Source organism: Simochromis diagramma, unplaced genomic scaffold (genome assembly GCF_900408965.1).
Source record: "Simochromis diagramma unplaced genomic scaffold, fSimDia1.1 OVJJ01000031.1, whole genome shotgun sequence".
Taxonomy (NCBI): domain Eukaryota; kingdom Metazoa; phylum Chordata; class Actinopteri; order Cichliformes; family Cichlidae; genus Simochromis; species Simochromis diagramma.
The window spans coordinates 931,920-957,819 of NW_024386983.1; the positions used below are offsets into that span (position 1 = coordinate 931,920).

General features: G+C 45.9%; 1 protein-coding gene across 3 annotated transcripts; it reads right to left on the reverse strand.

The window, feature by feature from the left end:
- Window positions 1–2,663: 2,663 nt before the first annotated feature.
- Window positions 2,664–21,688, reverse strand: dlc (deltaC). Of its 3 annotated transcripts, XM_040039615.1 has the most exons (11): window positions 21,469–21,688; window positions 21,022–21,264; window positions 20,729–20,786; window positions 20,223–20,480; window positions 18,996–19,184; window positions 16,280–16,449; window positions 15,061–15,280; window positions 6,129–6,864; window positions 5,788–5,902; window positions 4,389–4,423; window positions 2,664–4,271 (listed from the first exon to the last, which is right to left on the reverse strand). In XM_040039615.1, the coding sequence occupies exons 1-11, from the start codon at window positions 21,517–21,519 to the stop codon at window positions 4,223–4,225; spliced, it is 2,124 nt and encodes a 707-aa protein (XP_039895549.1). In that variant the 5' UTR covers window positions 21,520–21,688; the 3' UTR covers window positions 2,664–4,222. The 3 variants fall into 3 exon arrangements, with proteins under 3 accessions (XP_039895549.1, XP_039895550.1, XP_039895548.1); XM_040039616.1 differs by lacking the exon at window positions 4,389–4,423 and having other exon boundaries at window positions 21,469–21,687; XM_040039614.1 differs by having other exon boundaries at window positions 2,664–5,902; window positions 21,469–21,687.
- Between the last annotated feature and the right edge of the window lie 4,212 nt (window positions 21,689–25,900).

A 25,900-nucleotide genomic window follows, 5' to 3' on the forward strand; every position in this document is an offset into this window, starting at 1 on the left:
ACTGCATCACATGACTGTTTTCACCGTCCACACTGTGACACGAAAGCGCTGCTTTGAAATGTATGTCTCAGTGTGGACGGGAGGCCAAAACAGAGAGAAAACCACGTGCTGTCAAATGAAAACACGTTAGTGTGGACGCAGCCTTAGACTGCTCTGCTACCTTATCTTTGCCCTTAACCTTGATTGGCCCTGTGACCACGGCAGACCCGATGACACGCTCATGCTTTGCAGCGTAATCTTTATTTACACTCACGGTTGCTGTACAGTCCAGGAGCTAGCCGAGGTGTGACTGCAGATGCAGCTCAGGTGCGTTCGCCTCCCCTGCAGCAGCACTGCAGACCACCACCACAGGCCCCCTCCAAGCAGTGACCATGTTAGAGGTTCAATAGAATTCACCTATTAACAGGCTCAGCGCTCAGACGTCGTGACCTTTGAGCTCACTGATTCAGCAGAGTTCACAGTTCATTCTGAAGACAGGTGTGTGTGTGTGTTTTCAGAGACACAGCCAGCCAGGTGGACAGCAGGTGAGCCAGAGTCGGAAGTGACACGTGGCAGAAGCTACTCATTAGCCAGGAGTCAAAACAACAACATCAGATCAAAGTTTAAAGTGAGAACGTGAAAGTAAAGAGAAAAAGAAACAAAAGAAAAGCAGACAAAGGACTGAGGGGAGGAGGGAGGTGAACCGGCCGGAGGCGGACAAAGAAGGAAGTTTGTCACATCCGTTGGAGAAGTTCTTCTTCTATTCAGCTTTACAACCGAGGTGTAAAGATAAGACAGCAAAGATGTGGGTGACTCTGTGCAACACTGAGAACCTGTATAGCTTCTACCTCAGCCTAATATTCATTAGAGCACCAAACGTGGCTCCAAAGTGTGGATGAGATGTTTGCAACACGATTTCAGTCTGTGCCCATAAACTTATGGACCTTTGTTTTGTGGTTTTGCTTTCATACACCAGTGCAGTGGATTTTAAATCAGGCGATCATGGTATGACCAGCCGTGTCCCGTTCTCTCAGTATTCATGGACAAATTAAACAGCTGATTCCAAGATACCATTGTTATTTTTATTTGGGTTTCTTAAGCCTGTCAGGTAGAGAGGAAAAACAATCTACAGCTGAGTTCATTCTTATGGATCCAAAAGACCACAGACGACACATGAAGTGAATGATGACAGGATTATTTCTATGGTTCAGGAAAACAACGTCACAACTAACCAAGTGGTGAATATGCTCGATGAGACAGACGCATCGCTGTCTACGGTCAAAAGGTGCAAACCGCCGGTTACACTCAACAAATGGAAGGCCAGGCTGTGTGTAAAATGACTGAAATTCCTTAACAGTTAATGCAAAATCTTTGTAAAACCACCAGGACATGTCGTTAAACACACCCCAACAGCACAAACGCAGCCAGAGGTCCAGTTCAGGGACTCCAGTTAGCTCAGGGGAAGCCTAGCAGACAGCTAGCAGCTACAGCCACCTGTGTCCCCATCCACCTGTCGGTCAAAGAAGCCACGCCCCTGATAACGCAAACATTAATGACTGCTGACTAATCGAAACAGGTGAGTTATAAACAGTTGTTATGAAGGGGGAAACGAAAGAGTTCCAGCTAACTAGAAACGTTACATGACCACGAACACATAGCTCTCCTCTTCCTCAGCTTAGGCACTCGTTAGCCTGATCGCTGAGAGAGAAGGTAGCAGGTAGGTGAGGCAGCCATCATGGTTTCATGAAGTCCTGCCTGTTGGAGCAGTAAAGTGAAATTTATTGGGACGCTGTAAACACTGAGGTAAACGGGATAAAGATACTCAGTGTCCATGTTTTGGTCTGACACACACACACACACACACACAGACACACACACACAGACACACACACACAGCAGCTGCTGATCGTCCTGCTGATTGTGCAGCTATCAGTGTGTGTTTTATGACTCTGGAGGCTTTTAAATCGTAATTTTCCTGCATCTGATTCCATTTACAGGACTAATAAGACTTTATTCAGTCGTCGCACTGACTGTGGCTTGGTAGGGAAGGATAAAGAGGTCTCATAAAATGATCGATGATTGTATGAATACAGATACGTTTCATTAATGCTGGGCTTCACTGGCTTCAGGACCACGGGACCATTTTTTAAGCTGTCATCGGGAACGACAGAGAAGGCGATCGGTGGACATCGTGGATTTATTATCAGCGCAGAATAAAACAGAAAGATTTTCAAAACTCCCTTTTCAAAACTCGGTGGAAACAAAGGCAGCTCTTACGGAGGACCAAAACTGAAACACAATTTCACTTAATGCACCCAAAAATATTTAAAATAAAAGCAGGGCCAAGGCAGCTGTAATACAAGGAAGGAACTACAATATTTTATAAATGAAAAAAGAAGAGTTAATAATAAAAGAAGGTAACTACAGTGTTGTTTTAAATACATTTAAAAAATGGTTAAATTAATATTATTGTTTGTATTGGACATAAATAACCATTTATTTTCATTTTTATGGTTTATAAAAAAGAAAATTACAAGTAAAGATTATTATTAATAAATGAAATAAATAAATTATACAAAGGAAATTAAATAGTGAGATATTATAAATGAATTCTTATTAATGTTGTGAGCACTGGACATAAAAAAAAAAAAATGATGGGTATAATCTGTAAATAAATGAAATACTCGACTACGACTGCTTTTATTGCGATTTGTCATGTATTTACCTCCTTTTTTTTGTCATTTAACACGTCGGCAGTTTTGGTCCTCGACATAAAATAAGCTGGAGGCTCAACTGAGAGCCTAAATTTAGTTTGTAGACATGGAAATGTACAAAGTCTCGGTTACACAGACAGAAAGAAAAACACAGTACAGATAATGTTAATATTATTTTTCTAATTTATTTAAGAAAAATATATATTTGTTGATTCTGATGGAGACATTAGGCACATTAACGTAGACATATGTACAATTCTCTTTCATAAATACAAAATTATTTACAACGAGCAAAATTAAATAGGAAAACGTTCTTCTGGGAGGTATGTACACATTGCATTGTTCTCTTAAATTAATGAAGATAATACAAAGACACGTCTACACAAGAACAACACGTATTTTTGGTATCAAATGGATTATTAAAAAAAAACAAAGGAATAAAAACTCTTTGGAGTCCTTCACTGATATAAAACGTTTTCTTTTTTTTTTCTTATATAAAAAGCAAAAAAACCCGTCAGCGGCGTTTTTATTGTCAGACCGACTGAACTGGGTCTGCAGCGGTTTCATGAAGGCAGCTTTGAAGTTTAGCTTTTTGATTAATAGAAATATAAAATTCAGCCGGGAACAAATGGACCCGTACGATGAATCCAGCCCAACGGTTCGACTTTGATTATCTTTCAATTCACAAGGCGGAAAGGCAGGAAACAGCTGATTGTTATTAGGGGAACAAAGCCCCCCCGGTTCACCTGAAACATCATTTACACAGCGATTAATATCCAGGGGTGAAGGCTGGAGATACAACTGGGGCTCAGAGACGGGTGGACAGACAGGCTCAGCTCAGGATTTGAACACAACTTACCATTAAAAACCATAATAAAACTCGTCCAGTCTTCTGGGAGAACATCAGACAGTCACGTTCTCACTCTGATTGCTGGCTTCAAGTCTTTTTGATGTTTTTAGGAACAGAGGCACTTTGGATTCTGCAGGTTTGGTGATTGTAAGGCGGATATTGTTCTTACTGAACAGGCCACAATGTGACGAGGAAATATTGAACGGCGATTGAAGGTGGACGACAGAAACGTTGTCACAAACGATCCAGCCCAGGTCACAGATACATGATCTGTGGAAAGGTACGGCTGTTTGACCTAAAAGAAAAAGGTTTGCCTCCCATTTCTGCGAGCAGGTCCTCTGATGATTGCGAAATTAGGGAGCATAGCTAAGGCACCCGTCTGTGTGAGAGGCGGACAATTCTCGCTTCGATCGTTTCGATCGTGGATCCAAAGAAGATTAAGAAAGAGTGCAGAGACAGAAGGTCAGGGCAAGATTTAAAGAATGAATAGTGCAAATGATGCCGGACGTTCAGTCTTTCCTCCCTCGTCTTCTCATTGCCATCCGAACATTGACAGTATCCAAGCAGACTAAAACAACAGAAGTCTCTCCATTGAGCAGCAGTAATAAATATTAAATTAAAAAACTGTGTAGAATAGATCCTCTGGGTATACTGTTCTGGACAAAACGCTTTCAGGCCCTCAGCAGAAAAGATCCTTTACTGGTGGTCTGAAAAATCTCAGGTTATACCTGAGAACGAGACAGAGAAGCAGCGGTTAGTCATCAGCGTACGGCATCACTGCACTGCGCCATGAACATCATTCATGAAGCACAACGTTAGAAGAAATATTAATAAGTGTTTTTAACCTCTTCCACCTGGAGGCACTGGGACCAGTCCGGACCTGTTAGAAAAAAGTTTGCACTTTCAGCGAGCAGCCCGCCTGAAACACCGCTGTGCTTCATTTCTCTGCAGTTTATGGAGCTGCAGTGAAATCAGTGTCGCTGACTCTCACATTCACAGTTGTGATTAGGTCAGCACGATATTAAACAATAACACTGACGACGGGATATTAGCATTCTTTACATTTTGTGATAGGCGCAGTATTGCAATAACATAGCACAATTTGCCAGCAGTTTAATTGAATTTATGAGACATTAATATTTTGTGTCCTTGCATCGTCACACAGGATACTGCAGTACTATGATGTATTCATTTTCTCACCCCTACGGGGGGCGTTTTTTCCAGTTTTTTGCAAAAATCTCTCACTCAGAGGTCACAGCTTTGTTCTTTCTTATGGACTTACAGATAAGTTGTAACATTGTAGCCAGAAGACATGCAAACATCAGTGCTGAGCATTAGAGTGAAAGGAAGGGGCATCTGGTGCATATCATATTACTGCAACCGACCAATCACAATGTTGTGATGCTAAAATAGCAGAGCCTGCATCAGGGGTCCAACTCCAGTCCTCGAGGGCCGCTGTCCTGAAACCTTTCCATGTGTCCCGCTGCAACACACCTGAATAACATTAGTAGGTCATTAGCAAGACTCAGAACCTGAACGCATGCTGGACAGCGGCCCTCGAGGGCTGGAGGTGGACCCCTGGCCTACATAAAGATGAAGTTCTGACGTGAGACTTTGAGTCTGGCTAATTTAAAATTAATTATTTCAAAAAGTTTGCATAAAACAGACGATTAATAGTAATAATGTTTCTCTGTGGCACAAAAACCCTGAGAGTGAACGTCTCCCATGCACCGAGCAAGCAAGTCAATAAACCGGTAAATACTATTAATAATATGAAAAATACAATCCTGGTGGCTTTTTTCTGCAGATGTCAGCTGCTCTAAATTTGCCTTCTCATTTCCACTTTCAGAGGAAATGTTTATTTATCATAAATCGGTGCAGTTACTAACTTGTTTTTTTAATCTAGATTATTGTGCACACACTGAACCCACACAAACAGCTGTCCATCATCCTCATCGAGTTCAAGTCATTTGTATAACAGTATGAATTTAATGCTCTGGACATGCTGAGCAAAGACACGCTGAACCAAGTTTAATTTTGCTTCGTCGAGCTTGCAGAGAAAAACCAAAGTGTAAATTCAGTGTCAGATGTTTAAAGACGACTTTGAACTTTGAACCTTCCTCAGCCTCCCATTCTGCGTTTCGCTGCCACTCTTCCATTAACAAAATGAATCCTTGTAATAGTAATGTGATCGACCCAAGTCAACAACAGAGAGATAAACGCTCGCGTGGTTGTGTTCCTCACCTCAGTAGCAAACACACACTGCTCCAGCTGGTCTGGGATGATGAACACTGAGTGATACAGACTGTCCTTTGCAAAACTGAGAGGAGGGACGATGACGGACGGCTCGCATTTCTTACTGTTAGAGGAAACAAGAGCGAGACAGACAGACAGACAGACAGACAGAGGGAAGGTTGGTCCAACAGCAAACAAAGATTTTGACAGCAAGACTCAGTGAAGATCCCCCCCCGCCCCCCATGGACTGATCAGTTAAGACACAACGAGCTGCGACTTGTCTGAATTAAACTCACAGGAACGAAGCACAAACAGAAACAGAGATAACTATCAAACCATCAGGTCCTTACAGGTCAAACTTGTTCTTGTCCAGGTGCTGCTCCTCCTTCGCCAGGTTGTAATCTGCCATTTTGTTTTTAAACATGGCCACGTTGTCGCTGCCCTTGTCCACCAGCGCTACATCCTTATTGGACATTTTAAGATGAGCTCCCGGGAGGAGAAAGGCCTCTTTCTCCTTCAGGCTGCCCAGAGTCGCTCCAGCTAAGCTCCCGTTCTTGGGCGCCCCTCCGCCAATCACCGCGTTGCGGTTGTTCACCGTCTCCAGGTCATTTTTTACTGACGTGGAAAGGGCTCTCAGCTCCCTGCCCCGGTACAGGTGGCGCAGAACGAAGATGGCGGCGCACACCAGCAGGGAAAATGTCACTATTCCCAGAGCAATAGCGGCAATCATGGCCGCTGGAGGGTCTCCATTCGCGGCCGGTTTCACAGTTGGCTTGAGGGAGTGTTCGCAGCGTGTGCCCATGAAGTTTTGCAGGCACTGGCACACGGGGCCGGTGAAGTGGGTGAAACACGTGCCGCCGTTTTCGCACGGGAACTGGTCGCAGAGGCTGGCGCGCACCGTGCAGTCCTTGCCGGAGAAGCCGAGGGTGCACGTGCAGCTGTAGTTGTTGATTCTGTCGAAGCAGGTGCCGCCGTTCCTGCAGGGATTGCTGGCACAGTCGTCGATGTTGGTCTCGCAGCGAGAGCCGGTGAAGCCTGGCTGACAGCGACACATGACGATGTTGCCGACGTCAAAACACAGAGCACCTGCAGACAGGAAAAAACAGGTGTGTGTTAATAACAACTGGAGGAAACACCTGGCAAGGTAAAGCAGAAGAGGGCAGATGTTCATCTGCTACTGACTGATGTTGAGACTTCAAAGAGGTGAACGAGCCCCAGTTTTAGGGTCATTTATTCTGCTGAGCAGTAAGTGGAACCAGATATGTAGTTAGCATGTTGGCCATGAAGCATCATTTGGAAAGGAAATAAAGTGTGTAGACGTTTAATAGATTCTGATGCCTTCATCCCTGCTTACGAGCTAAAGCCATACAGCAGACACAGGAAACAAGGTTTTTGTGAAATACTCATCATTGAATCGCTCTAAACGTCTCATACGTTCACTGGTATTTCTGAGTATTAGTATGTGGACTAGAAAAAACAGGGGAACCACAGCAGAGCCTTGTGGGAGGCCGGAGGAGGCTAAATACTCCGAATCACAGTTTCATTCTAAAAAAAACAACAAAAGAAAGAAAGAAAAGAAACCAGGTTTCTGAAAATTTGACAAACTGTGGTAATAATTAAGCCGACAGTGTGCAGAAGACATTTTGAACCCTGCAGACTCGCCACAACGAAGCAAACTCCATCTGGACAGAGGAAGGACGAGCCGGGGCTGAGAGCGGGAGGGGAAAAATGTTCTTTACAACATTTCCTCTCAACAGATGCCCCTCAGAAAAACATGTGTGATTAGAAACATCCTGAGAAGTTGTTTTCCAGCACCAGGAAGTCATGTGATCTGCCAGAACAGTGGATTATAAAACTTAAACAGCCATATCCGTCATTTCAGTTTAACTTCCCTGAAACAGGAGAAGATGCGCATCACAAATTAGCTAACAAATGATTCATTTTTGCTTTTGCTGTGATTTCGTGCTCTAAAAGCATTTTTAGGAGGGGAGAGGCACTGATCCTGCAGCCATGTATGGGTTCATGTTGGGCTGTTATTCCAAACTGCAGGCTGTGTGCTGTAAAAACAGACCCATATTTGGTTGTTCTGTGTTGCAACACTGCAAACAGAGCACAGCGTCATGTATCAGGCAGCAGTATTTTTTTACCCTCTGTCAGGCTCACTGAAAGACAGGAATGACTGCAGATTGAAGATAAGCAGGCGGCGGTTTCCACATGTTAATGAGAACCTCAGGGAGAACCGAGGGGTCGACAGGCACCCCGAGAAGCGGGGGCGGATGATAGGCCGATGATGACTGTTGTTTAATTATAAACTCTGAGATATGCTTCCTTTATTAATGCCAGGTCTGCCGGTGGAGCCGTCTGACTCTGATTATGCGTCTCCTCTCGTAAACGACGTGAAACTTTAAACTGACTGTTGGCCCAGCTCGCACGAGAACAGGTTACCCAACCACAGACCACAGATTATAGAAATCAAACAGCAAAACATCGTGCACGGTGCAAAATATCAAGCTTTAGAGCCAGATCAACGTTAAAATCTGAACTCCAGCGGCTTTGTTGTGTTTTCCTCACACGCACATGCACACACACACACACACACACACACACACACACGCACGCACACACACACGCACACGCACACACACGCACACGCACACACACGCACACACACACACACGGCTGTCAGCCACGACATTAACACTACTGACAGAGAATAAAAAAACATTATCTAGCATCTAAACACTCGTGTCTCACCAAAACCATTTTGCATATTAGGTCAGGACAGTTGCTCGTAGCGACGACACTCCCCGGAGGCAGCGGTCTCTACAAACATCCCAGTGTCCGCCACAGGACACGTCCATCCCTAATGAGTCAAGTTTCTTCAAACAACCCAAAACTATTTGTTGGAAATACTTCTCTACGATATCTGGTGCTCTTCTGACTCTTTACGGCAGCAGCAAAGATGCAAACCTGTTGTGGGAAAGAAGTCAAGTTTATCCGCCTCCTTTATTAACACAAGAATGCTTTCATACTGTTTTTGATAACTCTCCTATCCCTCAAACTTTCTCACAGACGTTCTCTGAGGTGAGGATATGTTTATCTCCACAGCTCTAAACAGCTCAGACATCTTGTCTGCCTGACAAGGACACGATATCCCCAGACGTCCCCAACCCCCCAGATGTAAAACAGTCGATTGCACATTAAACACGCTGAATTAAATCACATGAAATACTGTGCAAAAGTCTTGAATTATCCAAATTTCCTTGTGTTTTTTGGGGAGTTTGTCCGGTTCCAGCTTGACCTCTCTGTGCCAGCTTCTGTAACGTCTGTGAGGATCTTCAGGAACAGTTCTCCAGACGTCCTGAAGGATTCAAAGCTTTTCTTTCTGCCTTTTGTTCTTCTCTCTGTCGGGATGATCCCAAACTGACCAATGACTGATCAGATGTGTGTTTTTCCATGAAGGAATGGTTTTACTGTATCGGCCCTGTGTTTGAATCATCACTGTGCTGAAAAATGAAGCCGTTAGCAGACAGACGGTTTCCAGGTGGTACTACACGGTGGGTTCATAGTTGCATAAAGATCTGCAACACCACTGACCACAGCCCAAATAATACAGAGCCTCTACCGTGTCTCTCCCGACCTCTCTGCATACTGACCTGATCCTGCAGCATCAGGATGACCGCGACCATCATCCCGACACACCGCACACCATGACGAGACACGCCCGGCTGCTTGGAAATCACTTTTTTCACCCCCAAATATTTTTATGTCAAAATGTGAAATCTTTGATTGAACTAAAGAAATGGAAACAACTGATGTGTGTTTATGACAGGCTGCTGGTAACAATGAGCCTAAAGACACCATTTCACAGTGGCTAAGTTGTGTGTTATACGTACACGACACCGGTTCGCTCGTTAGGAGCCTTTGTGTCATCAGGTACAAGATCAGGACAGAACACGAGTGAAAACGCGGCCAGTGTCTAAAAATCTGTAAACTCAGGTTCTGTGTAAGCAAACGATAAAGACGTGACTGACTCAAGACTTTTGCACAGTGCTTTAAGTATATGATGAGGTTACATCACAGTTTAATTAGTAATATTTGTGACATTTGGATATTCAGCGTGTATATGATTGAATACTAGCAGTACCAGAAAGCCTGAATCAATATTTATGATCAACTATAGTTGAACTATTATGGATTATTGATCTGGAGCAATTTGAAGTTCTGGACACAAATAAGAGAAAATAATACTGATAAGAATAAACTGCTTGAAAAGAGAAATGAAAACTTTCACTGTGTTTCCTGGATCGTTTGCATTAACTGACTTCTCAGGAATCACACACACGTCTGCGTATATTTGCGTGCCGCTATGAGCCTACTTTATGGTTATCTTGCTGTTGTGAAGCTCTGGTCTGCATTTCCAGGAAGAAATGAGCCGTGGATGAAAACTCTATCAGACTGTTAACAGCTGGCAGCAGAGCTGGACTCTCGACAGAGTCGAGTGCAATCAGGTAGGTGAAAAAAAGGACGAGCTCGTCTCCAGAGCTGCTGCGAAAACAGGTTTGTTTACAGCAACGAGGACAGAGTGTTTGTAATTGTGCGGGAGGTGACGAGACATGTTCGAGAGCTCCCGCCAAGCAACACACACACAGCACTAACACCACTCGCAGGTGGAGCGGCTAACGTTGATTATGCTGACCAATCGCACCCTCGTCATTGCAAAGACGCCCCCAGATGGCAGCAGCCAAGTCTTCCGGGTACCAAACGGATCTAAACGAGGTCCAGGACACTACTGGACACTACAGGACGCTCAGCCACACGTCCTGAATCCATACCCTGATCATTAGCAGCTGCTTTGGTGGTCCGAGTAGGGATCTACGCAAAGCCTGGCACTCGTCCCGACACATGTCTTTGATTACAAGCGTTTAAAGATCGCAGGTCCACGTCTCTGTACAGTTACTGGTAGAAACGTTTAACTTTGCATCATAAATTGTGCTCAGAGCAGAAATGACTCAACATTTTCCAAACACTGGAACAATTCAGTGCAGGGTTGACGAGTGCTTGCAAACTTTATTGTAAAAGCCGTGCGACATGCACAACAGTCATGCTAACCTGGTTCCACTCATGCCTGCAGTGAGAGACGGTCTTCAAAATAAACTTTGGCTCAAAAGCCAGCGACAGACAGATATGACCATCGTGAGGGCAGGTGGAGGAAGAACAGAGCTACTAATGTGCTTTTAACTCTGTGAAGCTGATGAAAATCTACATGTCTGCAGCTGCTTGTGCCGAGTGTTGTTGGTGCTACAGTCATGGCAACATCAAAGCTCTAAATCGTGTTAAGGAGCTCTCAGCCTATGTTAGGCTGCGGGTAATAAAGCTCATGTCATGCTTCATCAACTGAAATATAAACCGAGAATCATAAGCAGATGTTTTATCCGCTCCTATCCTTCGTTGGCAGCAGAGAAATATTTGGGTTCACAACAAGAACAACAAATGACAACATAACGATTCCCAGGAAGAGTCGGGACTGGTATTTCATGTTCTATCACATCTGAAAGGCTCGCTGTGAGGTTTACAGGAGTTTAGCTCCGATTCTCTCCACACCAGCCTTCGCACTCTGGGCAAGACTAAGCCGAGCCCCAAACGAGTCGCATTTTGTTGATGAAACACATGAATGCATTTCATCTAAGCATGCAAATTCCAAATATTCATATTCTGAATATGAATTTACCGGCTCCAGAACCTGATAAGATATGAGTGATGTTATCAGTGCTGACTGGGAAACTGGGAACCAGCAAAATAAACAAAGGTGACTTCGATTCACTCCAACACAAACATCAGGCCTCGTCTCAGTAATGCTTTTTATATTTCTGTCATGTAGAGAGGAGAGACCGTTAACTGTAATGGAAAGCTGCAGCCAGACAGGTAGGTGTCACCAAACAGTAACATCATTTGCTCCTTTTTGTGTCTTATTACCAAAAACACCTCAAACCTGAACTTTACCACAGCTGTGCAGTTTAGAGCAACACGCTGCTGATCAGAAGACAGATTAACATCCCAGTGACGCAGATGATGCACTGAGATGATTTTCCTGAGGCTGTCCCTGCACTTCAAGCCACATATACCAGCTGAGATTACACTGCAGTTTTAAAGTCAACCCTCTGATGTCTGAATCATCCTCGGTGACCTCAGCGCCAACCCGAGTCATCAAAATATCAGGAAACAAAGAAAATGACGTTGGAGCTGAAACGCTTTAAAACCTCAGCAGGTTACGCGACCTGTAGCAGTCATGTCTAAAATATGCACTGATATCTTCAAGCTCACACGGCGCCTACAAAGCACCGAATCTGTGACTATTTTTTATTTAGACGAAAACTGTAAGACTGTGTTGACTCCGACAGGAGCGACCTTTCACTTAACCTGACTGCTGGGTGACAACGAAAGTAAACACAATGAAACTGAACTGGTTGAAACTCTGGTGCATTTCTGTGTGTTGTGGTTGTTTCACGTGTCATTATTTAATCATTACTGCAGCCTGTGCACTGTGAGTCATTGATTTATAGCAGTATTTAAATTAAAGTTTAACTGATGCACGGCCCAGCCTTTGGGATGTCGAGGCTTTAAGCCAAGGTCGCCAACGCAAAGCCACTGCAGTAAAACTATCAGAGCTGAAGAGTCGGACAAACAGCAGGTGAGAAAAAGCACCAAACTCTGATAAGCTGAGAAGCATTCAAAGAATCTGCACGTAATAAAGAAAAGCAGCCAGACTGGACACATTCCTGCAGCTCAGTCCCTCGCTGTTACACTTTGAGCTGCAGCGATCTCATTCAGAGACTTCAGCTGCTATTTTTAGCTGCACAGACACCAACGCTGGTTAGAGAGCAAATCGGATATTAGTTTCATGGATTAAGCACGCGTGAGTGCGCATTTACTGCATTGTTTACATGGATGTCAGCCACTTGCAAGTCTGAACTGCACAGGCACAGAGTATCTCAACTTTCTATCAGCTTTTCCTGCTCCCAACGTGTTTTGAATGCACAGATAGGAGGCTGCTGTTATGTGGTTCAGTCTTATCTGGCAAGTACAAACAGGACTGTTGGAACAATAAAGCCGAGCCTGCTGTTCTGTTTGTATTCAGTTTGCAGCAGCAGCTCAGAAAGCACGCGATCGATCAGACAGACCGGACGCACGAGAAAATAAACCAGCACGACCGTCTTTGTCCTTTACCAGAGCGTGTCCCTCTCCACAGCCACCTCTGGAACTCCCACAGTGTGTGAAACATGCCTGTGATTGGCTCACACGCAGACCAGGTGAAAATGCAAACGCTCTCTCTCTCTCTCGTTACATTTGTTTCTGAGGAAAGTTCAAAAATGGTATTAAGTCATAATATCTGCCTGGTTCTGTTCATTGTATAAAAGTGGTTAATGGGGACCTAATAAGATCCATCAGCCTCATTGAAAGTTTATACAAAAAAGATTTTTAACAGTGATGTTTTTCGACGTGTGTTGTGGCGTCAAAACTTCACTAGGAATGCACGAGTCCCTGCAAACACACACGTGCACGTCTATGAAGGCGTTTGAATGCAAAGGTATCTCAATATTTCACACACAATTATTAACTGTGTGTGTGTGTGTGTGTGTGTGTGTTTCAGCAGAGACACAGCAAAGTCACAGTTTTCAGTTTTCTCTGATTTCTCTGATGACTCATGCGATGCTGTGATGATGCTTCAAAAGCCTGGACAGCTGCTTCCACCGGTTCCTCACTGACCTGCTTCTTCTCAGGAACGTATTTTGAAGTATTTCGCTGCTTCTATTTATTCTGTCCTTTGACTTGCATGACTTATTCCAAATCTGCAGAGGAGCAAACGCAGCAGCGTGCATCGTGTCACCGGGGCACTGAATTAAAAGTAAGTGTTGCTCCACATGTGTGAATTCTGAGAGGTCTGTCAACTATTTCCTGTTAATCATCAAGCCGACTGTTTACAGGCGGCTAAACCAACCCTTGGACCACAGGTGTCGAACTCCAGGCCTCGAGGGCCGGTGTCCTGCAGGTTTTAGACGTAACCTTGATACAACACAGCTGATTTAAACGGCTAAATAACCTCCTCAACATGTCCTGAAGTTCTCCTGAGGCCTGGTAATGAACTAATCATTTGATTCAGGTGTGTTGATCCAGGGTGAGATCTAAAACCTGCAGGACGCCGGCCCTTGAGGCCTGGAGTTTGACACCCCTGCCTTAGATGGTGCCCAGGAGCTCCTGAGGGGCTCTGCTGGTGACCCTGAACAGGTGCTGAATCCAGCTGCCAGGCTGAGCCGATGGAACTTTGATATATTCGATTTTTATTACCAAAAACGTGAAAGTTTTATTTTTACGCCTTATAGCTCATGAAAACCAAAATTCCAGTATCTCAAATTATTAGAAATATTTCAGGTTTGACTCGTTCACTGTTGGAACAGCATAAACACCGTGCAGCTTTTGGTCTAGTTGACTACATGCAAACACAACCGTGGGGACGACTGTTGACCTGGACTGAGCTGATCCTCGAGGAGCCAAATTTCTCTTTTCACTGAAGCAAGTTTTGCATTTTATTTGGAAACGAAGGTCCTGGAGGAAGTCGGAGAGACACAGAATCCAGGGGTCTGAAGTCTAATGTCAGGTTTCTGTGATGGTTTGGGGTGTCGTCCAAAATCGGCGCAGCCATCTACCAGAAGATGCTGGCGCACTTCATGCTTCCAACTGCTGACGAGGTTTGCTAACCACGACAGGAACACGAGACGCACCCGACAGGAGCTGGTGGCCGTCACAGCTTCAACAACGCCTGAGCAACAACACGCTCGCCATGTCCACGACATACTGATGCAGCGGTTCGTGGTAATGGGACTCCAACCACGTGTCTGAATCAACTGCTATCAGAAGTCTCTGTATGCAAATCTTTATTTATATACATTCTAATAATATGAGATACAGTGCTTTAGATTTTCATGAGCTAAAAGCAGTAAAAAGCTTTCAAATATGTGACTTTACATGTAATCGATAGAGAGTATATGAAATCTGCAGCCTTGTGGATTCGAGCCCGTTTGGGGTCGTCAGCCTGGAGGTCTGAGGGTCGTTCTGGCCCTGTGTGAACAGTCTGTGGCCAAACATCATTCAAAGAGAACTTAAAACGTACTAGGATAACATAGAAAGCGTAACTGTGAACTTTAGCATGGTTAGAGATCAGACGGCACTCTCTGTGTTTCTGATGATGTGAAGTGCATGAACTGGGCTACACTCGACTGGTACCGTTAGTGCAGGGGCTGCTGCTGCTGCATCGATCCATCCTCTTCTCACAGTTGGAGCCTGTGAAGTTGGACGGGCAGCGGCAGGTGTACCCGCCGGTGTCTTCCTGTATGCAAGTGCCTCCATTAAAGCACGGCCCGTCAGCGCACCTCATGGCGCTGATCTCGCAGCTCTTCCCGTAGAAACCCTGAGGGCACGTGCAGGAGTAATCGTTCTCCGAGTCCTGGAGGAGAGACAGAGGAGAAGAACAAGGTGAGGAGGCGACAAGCAAAGCTGCGTGTGATTCTGATTCTGCAGCATCGGTTAGCAAAGGTGCGGCCTGCTGCGAGCAGTTAGTGCAGGTTATAGTTCGGTGAACTATTACATCATCAGCAAAATCACACGGACTTTGCACCAGCGATCCGCACCGTTACCCCTCTGAGGTACAAGCACTGTTCAGAATTAGCTTTGTGAACATTAGTGAGTTTTTGTTTAAGATACTATTTTAATTCATCAGAAGGTTCAATAAACAGCACTGATGAAAAATAACATTTACTGACAATTACTTCATGCTTCAGGCTCCCTAAAAGATGATGATGAGCTAACAGTGTTAACACTCCAACAGCCCCCCGACCCCGACCCTGACCCCGACCCTGACCCCGACCCCGACCTTTACCTCAGTTGTGGAGAAAAACGCTTTTTTGGAAATGCACACCAGCTGATTACTCTTTGTTTTTTCCTCCCTGATTGCTAAGACTTTGCACGACAAGATTTGGATTAGGGTGACCGTTACGACTGAGTGTGCAGGTGCTCCTCCATGATTGGTGCATCCAGGGTGGATGGATCGTACCGACTGGCTAACAACCGGGAGGCAGCGCATAAGAAGACACCGCCAGGGACTGCCAGGTGATTCATCCTCGGCCCGACCCAACCGGCAGACCGTTCACTGTGTCACTATGTTGGTTTAATGTAGGAGCGTGTAGGGGTGGACCGCCTTTTTGTTGTGGTCTGGCCGCGCCTAGACGGGCCATAACAGTGACCATCAGTGACCTCTGACCTCTCAGGGCTAACAGCTTGACATCCAGTCCGACTGTGTCTGGCATTTTTGTTCCAACATGCTACTCCGCCAGGAAACGCTCTATCCTGCACGTGAGAAGCTGGTAAAGTTGGGAGTTACTTCCTAAACGATCTGAAGAGTTAAAGAAAAGGAGGTTTGGCTGCACCGAGCCCGTTGCTGACTTACGTTGCAGCTGCCGCCGTTCCTGCAGGGGTTGCTGTCGCACTCGTTGATTTCGACCTCGCAGTCTTTGCCGGTGTAGCCGGGCCGGCAGGCGCACGTATAGCTGCCCTCGCCGGTGTTGGTGCAGGAGGCGCCGTTCTGGCACGGCTTGTGGTTGGTGCAGTAATTCAGGTCTGCAGTGAAGAAAGAAGATTACAGGAAACGGGAAACAACAACATCCACAACAAGAGACGAGGCAACTGTGGCGTCTGCTGTTTTAGTGTTTTGATTGTTACCATAATCCTTGTCGGTGTCGGTGCTGTGCTTTTGGAAACCGAATTTCCCAGAGGAACCCACCCGAGGGATTAATAAAGTTTTATCTTATCTTTGGTGTTTGAAAGTCGAACTCAAAACCACAACAAAATCCCCTCAGTGCCACTAAATTAAAGTGTTTTGGTTTTGTTATTATGATTGATATTTCTAATTTCACACACACACACACACATCTGTGGAGTTCCCTGTTCACAATGCGATTCATGTGTTTTCTTGCAAACATAATTCACGAGTCCAGCTCATCTCTGCAGCGACAGATGGAGCTGCTGTAAAACACTAAACAACATGTTTCTGTTTGAAATGCTAAAACCAGCTGACACAGTTGGAAACTGTCGCATTAACCACGACAGCAGCAGGCAGGTAATTTAACATTTACAATAATATTTATTCTACTGCAGATCTCAAACACAGATCCACGTAACCCTAATCAATCAGCAGGTGACTGGCGATGTATCTTAGAGGTGAGAGGTTTGGTTAAGCTGACAGTTTACTGTTCAGAACGGGAAAAGCAAAAATGTTCAGGACTTCATTTGAAATGCAACATGTAGTTAAGTTTTAGGTACCTGAACATTTTTGAGTCTACTGAACAATCACTTTAAAGCAATAACTGGTCCAAGAGGAGATCAAAAGACACATTTGCTAAAATTAAATCTCAGAGTAATTATCCATAACCAGAATGCAAATAATGTAAACCCTGAGCGGTGCATGTAGAGGCAAAAAGACAAAGTCATGTGAGCTGTTATTAGATTACTTGGATCAATGCGAGTGATCAGTGTGTGAACATATGAACAAAAAAGGAAAATAAAAGGACAGGCATTAAGGAAAATGTAAAAGGGCTCAGGATGGCGCCCTGAGGTGCCCCGCTTCAGCTCAAACACAATGCTGTCGACCTCGGTGCCTTTGCCTAAAGGTTTACTTTTATAAATGATCAAATGCTGCTGAGGAGCAAATCCTCATTCCCAGGGTGCCAAATCCTGCCGTTAAAAGTTAAAGTAGAGGACTCGGTGTCCTCTGTGCTCGGTGTCATCGATGGAAGCAACAGTGAGACTGTTTTTCTCCCAGCTCGTCACATACGGATGTCCGGTCAGGCACCAGCAGTGTCACGTCTGAGGGGAATATTAGAAATGGCTTTTCTACCATCCCACCACCTCCACCCTCCCACTGCCCTGTCTGGACTTTGTGGGAACAAAAACCAGCTGGAAAAACATATTTATTGTTCATGTTTTGGTTATACTGGCCCAACATAACCGTCTTCATTTAAACACAGTACATGTGGGTTTTTTCTGCACGCATAAAAACATCCCCTCATAAAAATCTGTTATCAAATGTGGAAATTTGTCTTTAATGTTTTCAACCTTTAACCTTGAATCTATTGATATTCTGCAGACGAGCAGGGTCAGAGGTCATACCTCTGCATGGCAGCACAGTTCTCAGTTCTGGGATTTAAAAACCGCTGTGGCCAAAAGTTTGTGTCACCAAAGACAAAACTGAATGTTTAACTTCTTTATATGACATGTTCATGATTACTCTTCACTGCGTCACAGCAAAAACAATCATCTGAACTGAAGGTTCAGCAGCAAAGTGCATGAAACACAACATTTGTGTCGCTAACCTGCTGTGGTGCGTGGCTTTAAAGAACCTGCGTATAAAGTAATCATTGTTACAGTCACTTAAAAACTGTTATTGGCTCATAAAACTAAACCAGCAGCTTATTTCTAAAGATTGTCAGAAATGTATTTAGAGCTGCTGACATGATGTCTGCTGACATTTCAGGTAAAAGTCTCTGAAACAGAAAATAACTGATGCGGTGAACCAAAAGCTTGTCTGCAAAGGGGTTTGCTTCCACACGAATGCAGCCCTCATTTCATATCAGCCCCAAGCTTCTTCTATATTGTGAATAAATTGCATCATATCAGGTCATTTAAAGATATAAGTGACAAATTAATCTGATCTTAGTTAGTCAGACGCCTCCGGCATCAGAAACGACGGTTAAAAACAGCTCTACACTTCCTTAAACTAAAAATAAAACATCTTTAAAGAGCACTCTTGGTTTTTACTTGCTGTTCGATGAGAGTTGTGAAATAAATCATAGTTTCAGCTAAAATGCGTCACTGTGGGAGGACAGTAACAGCTGACGTACAGGCAGAAAAACACCTCATAGTGAAATACATCAGCTTCACACTGTTTTCCTGAAAGTTTAAATCGTTGCCAACAAACTGGGTGAATCTTTTTGCAGCTCTGAAAGTGTGTGGATTTATTTCAATAAACAGAAAAAGGAGAAGTTACAAATCAGCCGCAGCGTCGGTTTGTTGTGGGGGCGGGGTGGGGGTATGCTTGAACCTGCAAAGGAAACCCTCAGCTGCCCGTTAACCCCACCGGGGCGACGCTCCCGCAGGTTTAAACCCACCTTGGTCGCAGTACAGGCCGCCCCAGCCCTCCCTGCAGTCGCACTGCCAGGGCAGCTTACAGGTCCCGTGTTTGCAGCCGGGGTGTCGGACGCACTCGTCGCAGCTCTTGCCCTGCCAGCCCTGCTGGCACACGCACTCCCCGGGAGACTTGCAGAAACCATGCTGCTCGCTGCACCCTGCACAGATGGCTGATGGGAGGAGGAGGGACGCAGGGAGAGAGAGGGCAGGAGGAGGAAGGTCAAAGAACGCAAGAAAGAGAGGGAAGGGAGGAAATATTATCATGACTGTGTGTGTGTGTGTGTGTGTGTGTGTGTGTGTGTGTGTGTGTGTGTGTGTGTGTGTGTGTGTGTGTGTGTGTGTGTGCGTGTGAGAGAGACAGAGAGAGACAAAACAGCTCCTCACCCCTCTAAGGGACTCCTCCTTAAACTCACACACGGTCACGATTACATGACTGCATCACGTTAACTTTCTCTAATTTCCTGGAGACTCACTTTAACCTGGACCTGCCGAAAGCTCACCTTAAAACTGAATGAATACACACACACACACACACACACACACAGCTCCCCTACAAGTGCTTGTTAAGTGCTGAACGAAGCAGCTGGCCCGCACAACAAAAGCAACACATGCTGTCTCCTTTCACGCAAGGCAGCACACATTAAGCTGCAGCGCGTGTCCCCTTAAAGGCGGGCGGGCCGGGGGCCGACTGGGGGCCCATTGTTGATCTCAAAACAAAAGGAGCAGACCTCAGAGGCACACATGCACGCACACACGCACGCACACTGGAAACGACATAAGCTCTAACATCTCTTTTTTGTCCCCTGCAGCCACCAGGGCCAGCGGTGGCACTGACAACTGCTTGACTTCACAATTTCAAGGCCGCCAAGGGTCCCATTCTTTACCCCGCCCCCCCCTCCCCCCCCTCCTCAGCAGGAGAAACGTTAGAATAAAAAATGGAGGGAGCTCAGGAGGAGGAGTTACACTACTGTAAGAAAACAAGAGATTGCTCCTGATTTGGAGCCAGTTTTGTTGCATCATTGAACGTTTTTAGTATATTTTCGTGAGACTGGAGCCGTTAAAAACAGCTTTGCTCAGCGTGTGACTCTGGGTGTAATCTTAAGTGAGAAGGGCACCAATGACTCTCCTCAAATGATCATAAGCAGTAAAATTACACCTTAAAGGACAATTTCTGTTGAATTGCTGAAAGCATCACAGAGGATACTCACCCACTGTGCAATACTCTCCTTTCCAGCCCTCCAGGCAGTTAATCTTCCCTTCCTTGTCACAGGTGTAGTGGCCGAAGGTGTCGTTGCGTGGCCGGCAGTAGGCGGAGCAGGCCTCCCCGTGGTAGAACTCATTGCACACGACGTGGTAGGAGTAACGGAGCTCGCTCTGGTTGCTGGTGTTCTCGCCCTTGGTCCAGTCCTCTCCAACCCTCAGCTTGTGGCGGGTGGCCAGCCGGCTGATCAGGTTGTTCTGATTCTCTGGTTGGAAATTCATCATCATCATCAGACAAAAACACCACTCGTGTTTTTAATTATGTTCGTCTGTGGCGATGGTAAACATTGACAAATAATAGTTTTAAGTGTCTTTATCTGGTGCTTGTTGATGTTCACAGGTACGAATCACGAGTGGATTCTCTGTGCGGGAAGATGAACTGTGAGCATGAGGCCTGATTGTGTGAGCTGTCGCCACCTGCCGGTGAGCCGGCGGCGATGCGTCGGGAGTTTACCTGTGGACCGTCCTGGAGCGTCCGCCTTCCAGGCTTCAATGATCAGAGAGAACGTCCCCTGAAAGTAACCGGGAAAGGAAACATCTTAGTTAGTTAGATGTTAGTAGACGTGGAGGGAAACGGCACATTTGAGTTTGCTTTGTCTTTCTGAGGCTTTTGAGAAAAGTTTCTTCTTCTCTGGATGTTTGTGGCTGAAAACCTTTAAGATTTCAAGAGCAATAAAGAAATAACTCCTTTAGTGCATTCGCTGCGCTGCTGTCACGCCTGAAACACGCGTGACTGTCGTCACTTACCGGCCACTTGAATTGAAACTGCACTCTTATGGGCTCTCTCTCGGAGATGGAGTTGGAGTCGGCGTCGAAGACATCCGTGGACGCTTCGCCGTACGTGCACGGCGGCTCCGGCGTAATAACGTTCTGCGAGTGTTTGAGGCACACGCGGAAAAAAATCAGGCAGTCCTCAGACTTTTGGCCACAGATGCCGCTGGAGCTGGTGAAGGAGTCGATCTTGAGCTCGAAAACTCCGGCGGTAAGAGCCTGAGGGGGCAAAGAGAGGAGAGGGGTCACCTGGGGCAAAGACGCACACGAATTCATCACTGCAAAACGGCGCACGTCTGCATCACAAACCCGACGCGCGCGGTTTCTGCAGCGAAGCGTGTCCGAAACACGTAACACAACAGTTTAACAAAAGCATCAACAAAGCCCCACGCCCCCGTGGGTCCCGTGAGCGCTGTCACTCACCGTCTGTGCCGAGGCGAGCAGCAGGAGACACGGCAGCAGCGAGCGTGCCATGGCGCGTCCACAGGTCCAGTGCGTAAAGTCCAAAGGATCCAAAATCAAACGGAGAGACGAAGAAAAACCTCCAGAAAGAGCGGGCAGTGTGCGCGTGTCCGCGGTGTGCAACCCGAACTGAAACAAAGTTTAATCCGCTCCGCGCTGAACTCTGGACCGCAGCTGTCGTCCCACCTCCTTTATACCTCAGGAGGAGGGCAGGAAGGAGGTGCGTCGACTGCAAGGAGGGAGGGCTGCTGTGGGCCTGTGCTGATGTTTCTGTGAAATGAGTTTAGAACGAAAGAAAAACAAAAGCAGCAGTGAGTGAAACTCCCCATGCCGCGCGCCGTTACGCACGCTTTACGCGTTCTTTTAACTTTTTATTTTTCAGGCGCTTCTTTTCTCCAGCGCTGCGAGAACACGAAGCCTGAGCCACTCAGATTATACAGATTTCCAACACTCTGTGTGACGATGTCCCGAGGGACGGGGGGATGCTTTGATTGGCTTTCACCAGCTGATGGTGCAATTACGCAGCAAAGTGCCAGGAGCCAAACGCTCACGACGGAGGCGCTGCTTTTACTGCCTCTGTGACGTCACAAAGTGTCCGCAGGTATTTACCTTCTGCGGTCAGCACGCTGTGGAAGTGAAACTACCTCTCCTGTCGCGTGCCGTCCCACGAGTGAGGAGGAAGACTGAAATTATGGTGGGTGGTTTTGAAGCTCTGAAGCGCGAAACAGCGAAGCCAGAAGAACCTGAACGTGGTCCTGTCAAGTTCTTAGTGTGACAGGATTAAATCACCATGGTAACTGACACGTCGCCTGAGATTTTTATATTCAGAGGTTGAGTTTAAAATGCGCGAAACCTTTATTGTTTGATTTAGAGCTGCTGAAATCAATAAAACCAACAAATTCAGCTGTTTGTCCGGAATTTTCAGCCACTGATGTGTTTCACAGTTCTTTATATTTGCAGATTAAAGATATCTGCAGTCTTTAATCTGCGGGGACTGCACAGGTTACACAAATAAATCAATCACTGAGAATTTGTGTTCAGTGAAGTCACCTGATAGTAATCAAACTAAAGCACTTTCCACGTTTCTGTGATCGAGCTGTTGCTCAGTCTCATACATTCAGTTTAGTTTAAAGACTCAGACTCTGCTGTGAGAGATGTTAGAAAAGAATGAAGAGTCCAGTCCAGCTGTCCGTCACACGCACACTTACAGCTGCTTTGTCCCGTTTGGAGTTTTGCTTCTTTCTCATCACTGGTTTGCTTTTTACCCATCAGGGCTCTCCAACACCAACCGAGTCATTTTGGGAGCCCAGTTATACTCGCTGTTCTTGAGGTCGGTGTCACACGTCACAGTGGGACAGAGTGACGTCGTTATTTTTCATCAACATAAGCAATGGGGCGAACTTAAACCAAACCAAACAATCATTTACAGGGATCTCTGCTGATCTTTGACATATTTCTACTCTTGCACTACAGCAGCTCTGCATGATCCACAGTTCATAATAATCTTTCTTTATCTAACACTCGCCCTCAGGTGCAGCCTCGGAGCTGCTGTCTGAAACAAGCTCCTCGTTCCTCCGCTTTTGCGCCTCCAGGCTGCCGTAGCTGAGGCACGCCTCACACACACTTCAACAAATGAGATTTCAATCTAGATTACATGCACCTTAGTGTGTGTGTGTGTGTCTGTTGGGGTCTCAGCTGTATGATAATGACCCACCTTCAGGCTGTGGAGCTTCGCTGATGTCGCTAACTTGTCACCAAAAACAGAGCCATAAACTCTCTGCGTACAGTGTCAACACATGAGAGTATATAAGGCCGGCTGCATTCATTCATTCATTCATTCATTCATTCATTCATTCATGTATTACTGGTAATGCCTGAGCCCTGAGCCCATCACTAGGTGTTTCCAGGGGTGTTTAAATGCACACAGACTTGAGTTTTAACCAATCAGAGCTGTTGTTGCTGCGTTGCTGTGAAGGTGCCAGTTTTCAGCTGGCTGTGTTCTGTTTGCAGCTAAACAGCTGCTGCTGCTGGTGGTGGTGGTGGTGGTGGTGGTGCTGGTGGTGGTGGGGTCTAATCTACAGAGAGAACTTTAAACCAGTTTAACAGCTGTGGAGCTTTCAGGTGACTTTTGAAAGTTACTCTGGTTAAATTTAGAAGAATAAACCTGATCTCAGAGCTACTGCGGAGCTTTGAGCTCACAGGTTTGACGAGCACGTCCATAAACACAGATTTCTGCTGTCAGCTGTGAAAACAAAGACACTCCTGCTCACTTTCAGGAAAATGTTCAGCGAATGGACCGAAACACAAAGCTCGGGCCTCCCCTTCACCTCAGGTGTATGAGGAGGAGGAGGCGCTCATGCTGATGAGCTGTAGCTTTTGTTGGGCTGCCACCCCCACCACCCAACCCCCCACCTCCACCATTTGTATTTGAATGAGGGCAGCGCGTGCCTCTGCTGGTCCTGAATTCAGCCCCCCTCCTTCCTGGCACGAGGCACGCTTCATCACACCCTATTGTTTGTGTGTGTGTGTGTGTGTGTGTGTGTGTGTGTGTGTGTGTGTGTGTGTGTGTGTGTGTGTGTGTGTGTGTGTGTGTGTGTGTGTCGCAGGGATGAATTCTATAATATAAACCAACAACAACAGATGTTTGGCTCGAGACGAGTCGGCAGAGTCTCAGAGAAACAAGAAGGAGGCGTGAAAACTCCTCCGAGCTGTAAACTGGATGTTTCACACATAAACCGGTCACATGACCCCAGCCCATGTGGTGTCACTGAGGAAGAACAGGAGGAAGAGCTGAAAGTCAGAGCATCATTTTTCCAGCTGTGCAGGCTTCAGGGTGAAGGTCTGATCTTATCCTCAGACCACAGCACGACGTCTCATTTCAAGAATCAAGTGCAGTTTTTCCCAAACCCTAAAACACGTTTCAGAAACTTTTGACTCGGCTGCACATCCGAGTCCAACAACATCCCAGAACCAATTCTGCCGTTTGGTTTCATACATGTGCAAAAACACAACGTGTCACAGCTCTGCCCCTCACATCGTCTACAGCTCATATTAACCTTCATCACGTCGTGCTGTTTAAGCAGGGAGCTCGGTGCAGCTCGTGAATCTCAAGGAGGATGTGCAGAAACATCCAATCAGAGCTGCAGGTGATCGACATGCAGGTGAAAACTGCTCAAACCACATTCTCACATAATTTATTGAATCTGCTAGAAAGAGAGGAAGCACTTTAGTGCACGAATGCATGTTTAAACATTCGAGTCAGACCGTCTCAGTCCTGCAGCAGCCGCCTGACGCTGGAAACACGTCAGCTTCATGCAGTGTTTGTGTATGGATGCATGGATGCATCAGGAGGGGTGATGAGTCAGAGTACCGGGCTGTGGTCGACTCCTTTGTCACGTGGTGCGAGCAGAATCATCTGCAGCTCAACGTGGCAAAGACCAAGGAACTGATCGTGGACTTCAGTAAGACCAGGAAACACTTGACCCCGTTTCAATCCACGGGGTCAACGTGGACGACTATAAATGCCTCTGGGTTTAAAAACACTACTACACTTTACAGGAAAGGCCAGAGTCATCTCTATTTTCTGAGGCGGCTGAGGTCCTTTAACATCTGTCGAACTATGCTCTGGATTTTCTACGAGTCTGTTTTGGCCAGTCCTCTATGCCGTTGCATGCTGGGGGAGCAGGTTGAGGTTTGCTGATGCTAACAGACAAAATAAACTGATCCACAAGGCCAGTAATGTTGTGGGGCTGGAGCTGGACTCCCTTAAAGTGGTGTCGGAGGCGAATGTTGTCCAAGATAAAGACAATGTTGGACACCCCCTCCCACCCACTCCATGACGTGCTGGCTAGCCACGGGAGCACGTTCAGTGACAGACCGAGGTCACCAAAAAGCACCACTGAACGACACAGGACATCATTCCTGCCCGTGGCTCCCTGTACAGCTCCTCCACCTTGTTGCTGTCAATTTTCAAGATATTTCCTTATAATCACATCTGCCAACCCTGGATACTTATTATGTGTTGATTTTTATATATTGTGCTATTCCTTATATCCTGACATATTGTATTGTTAAATAGTTTAGTCTGTTTTTGTTGATGTTACTGTACTGCAGCAACTGCAACCCACATAAATTCCTCAGGGATTAATAAAGTATGCTGATTCTGTGTGTGTGTGTGTGTGTGTGTGTGTGTGTGTGTGTGTGTGTGTGTGTGTGTGTGTGTGTGTGATTTATGAATGAAATTAAATTATGAAAAATGGCCTCCGTTTATTATATGAGCGAGTTGCACGTGCTCATATAATGTGGCGCATGCGTTTCGAGCTTTAGAGCGTCTTTTTTTACCTGATGAGCACGTGCAGCGTCGGCACCCCGGGGAGTGAGGGCGCGTGCACAC

Excerpts from the sequence above, each read along its gene's own strand:
- dlc (XM_040039614.1), bottom strand. The coding sequence starts at position 21,519 with ATGGCACGCTCGCTGCTGCCGTGTCTCCTGCTGCTCGCCTCGGCACAG. Across the intron at positions 19,185-20,222 it reads AGGAGAGTATTGCACAGTGG|CCATCTGTGCAGGGTGCAGC; the intron begins GTGAGTATCCTC and ends TCCTCCCATCAG. Across the intron at positions 6,865-15,060 it reads CAGCAGCCCCTGCACTAACG|GTGCTCTGTGTTTTGACGTC; the intron begins GTACCAGTCGAG and ends TCCTGTCTGCAG.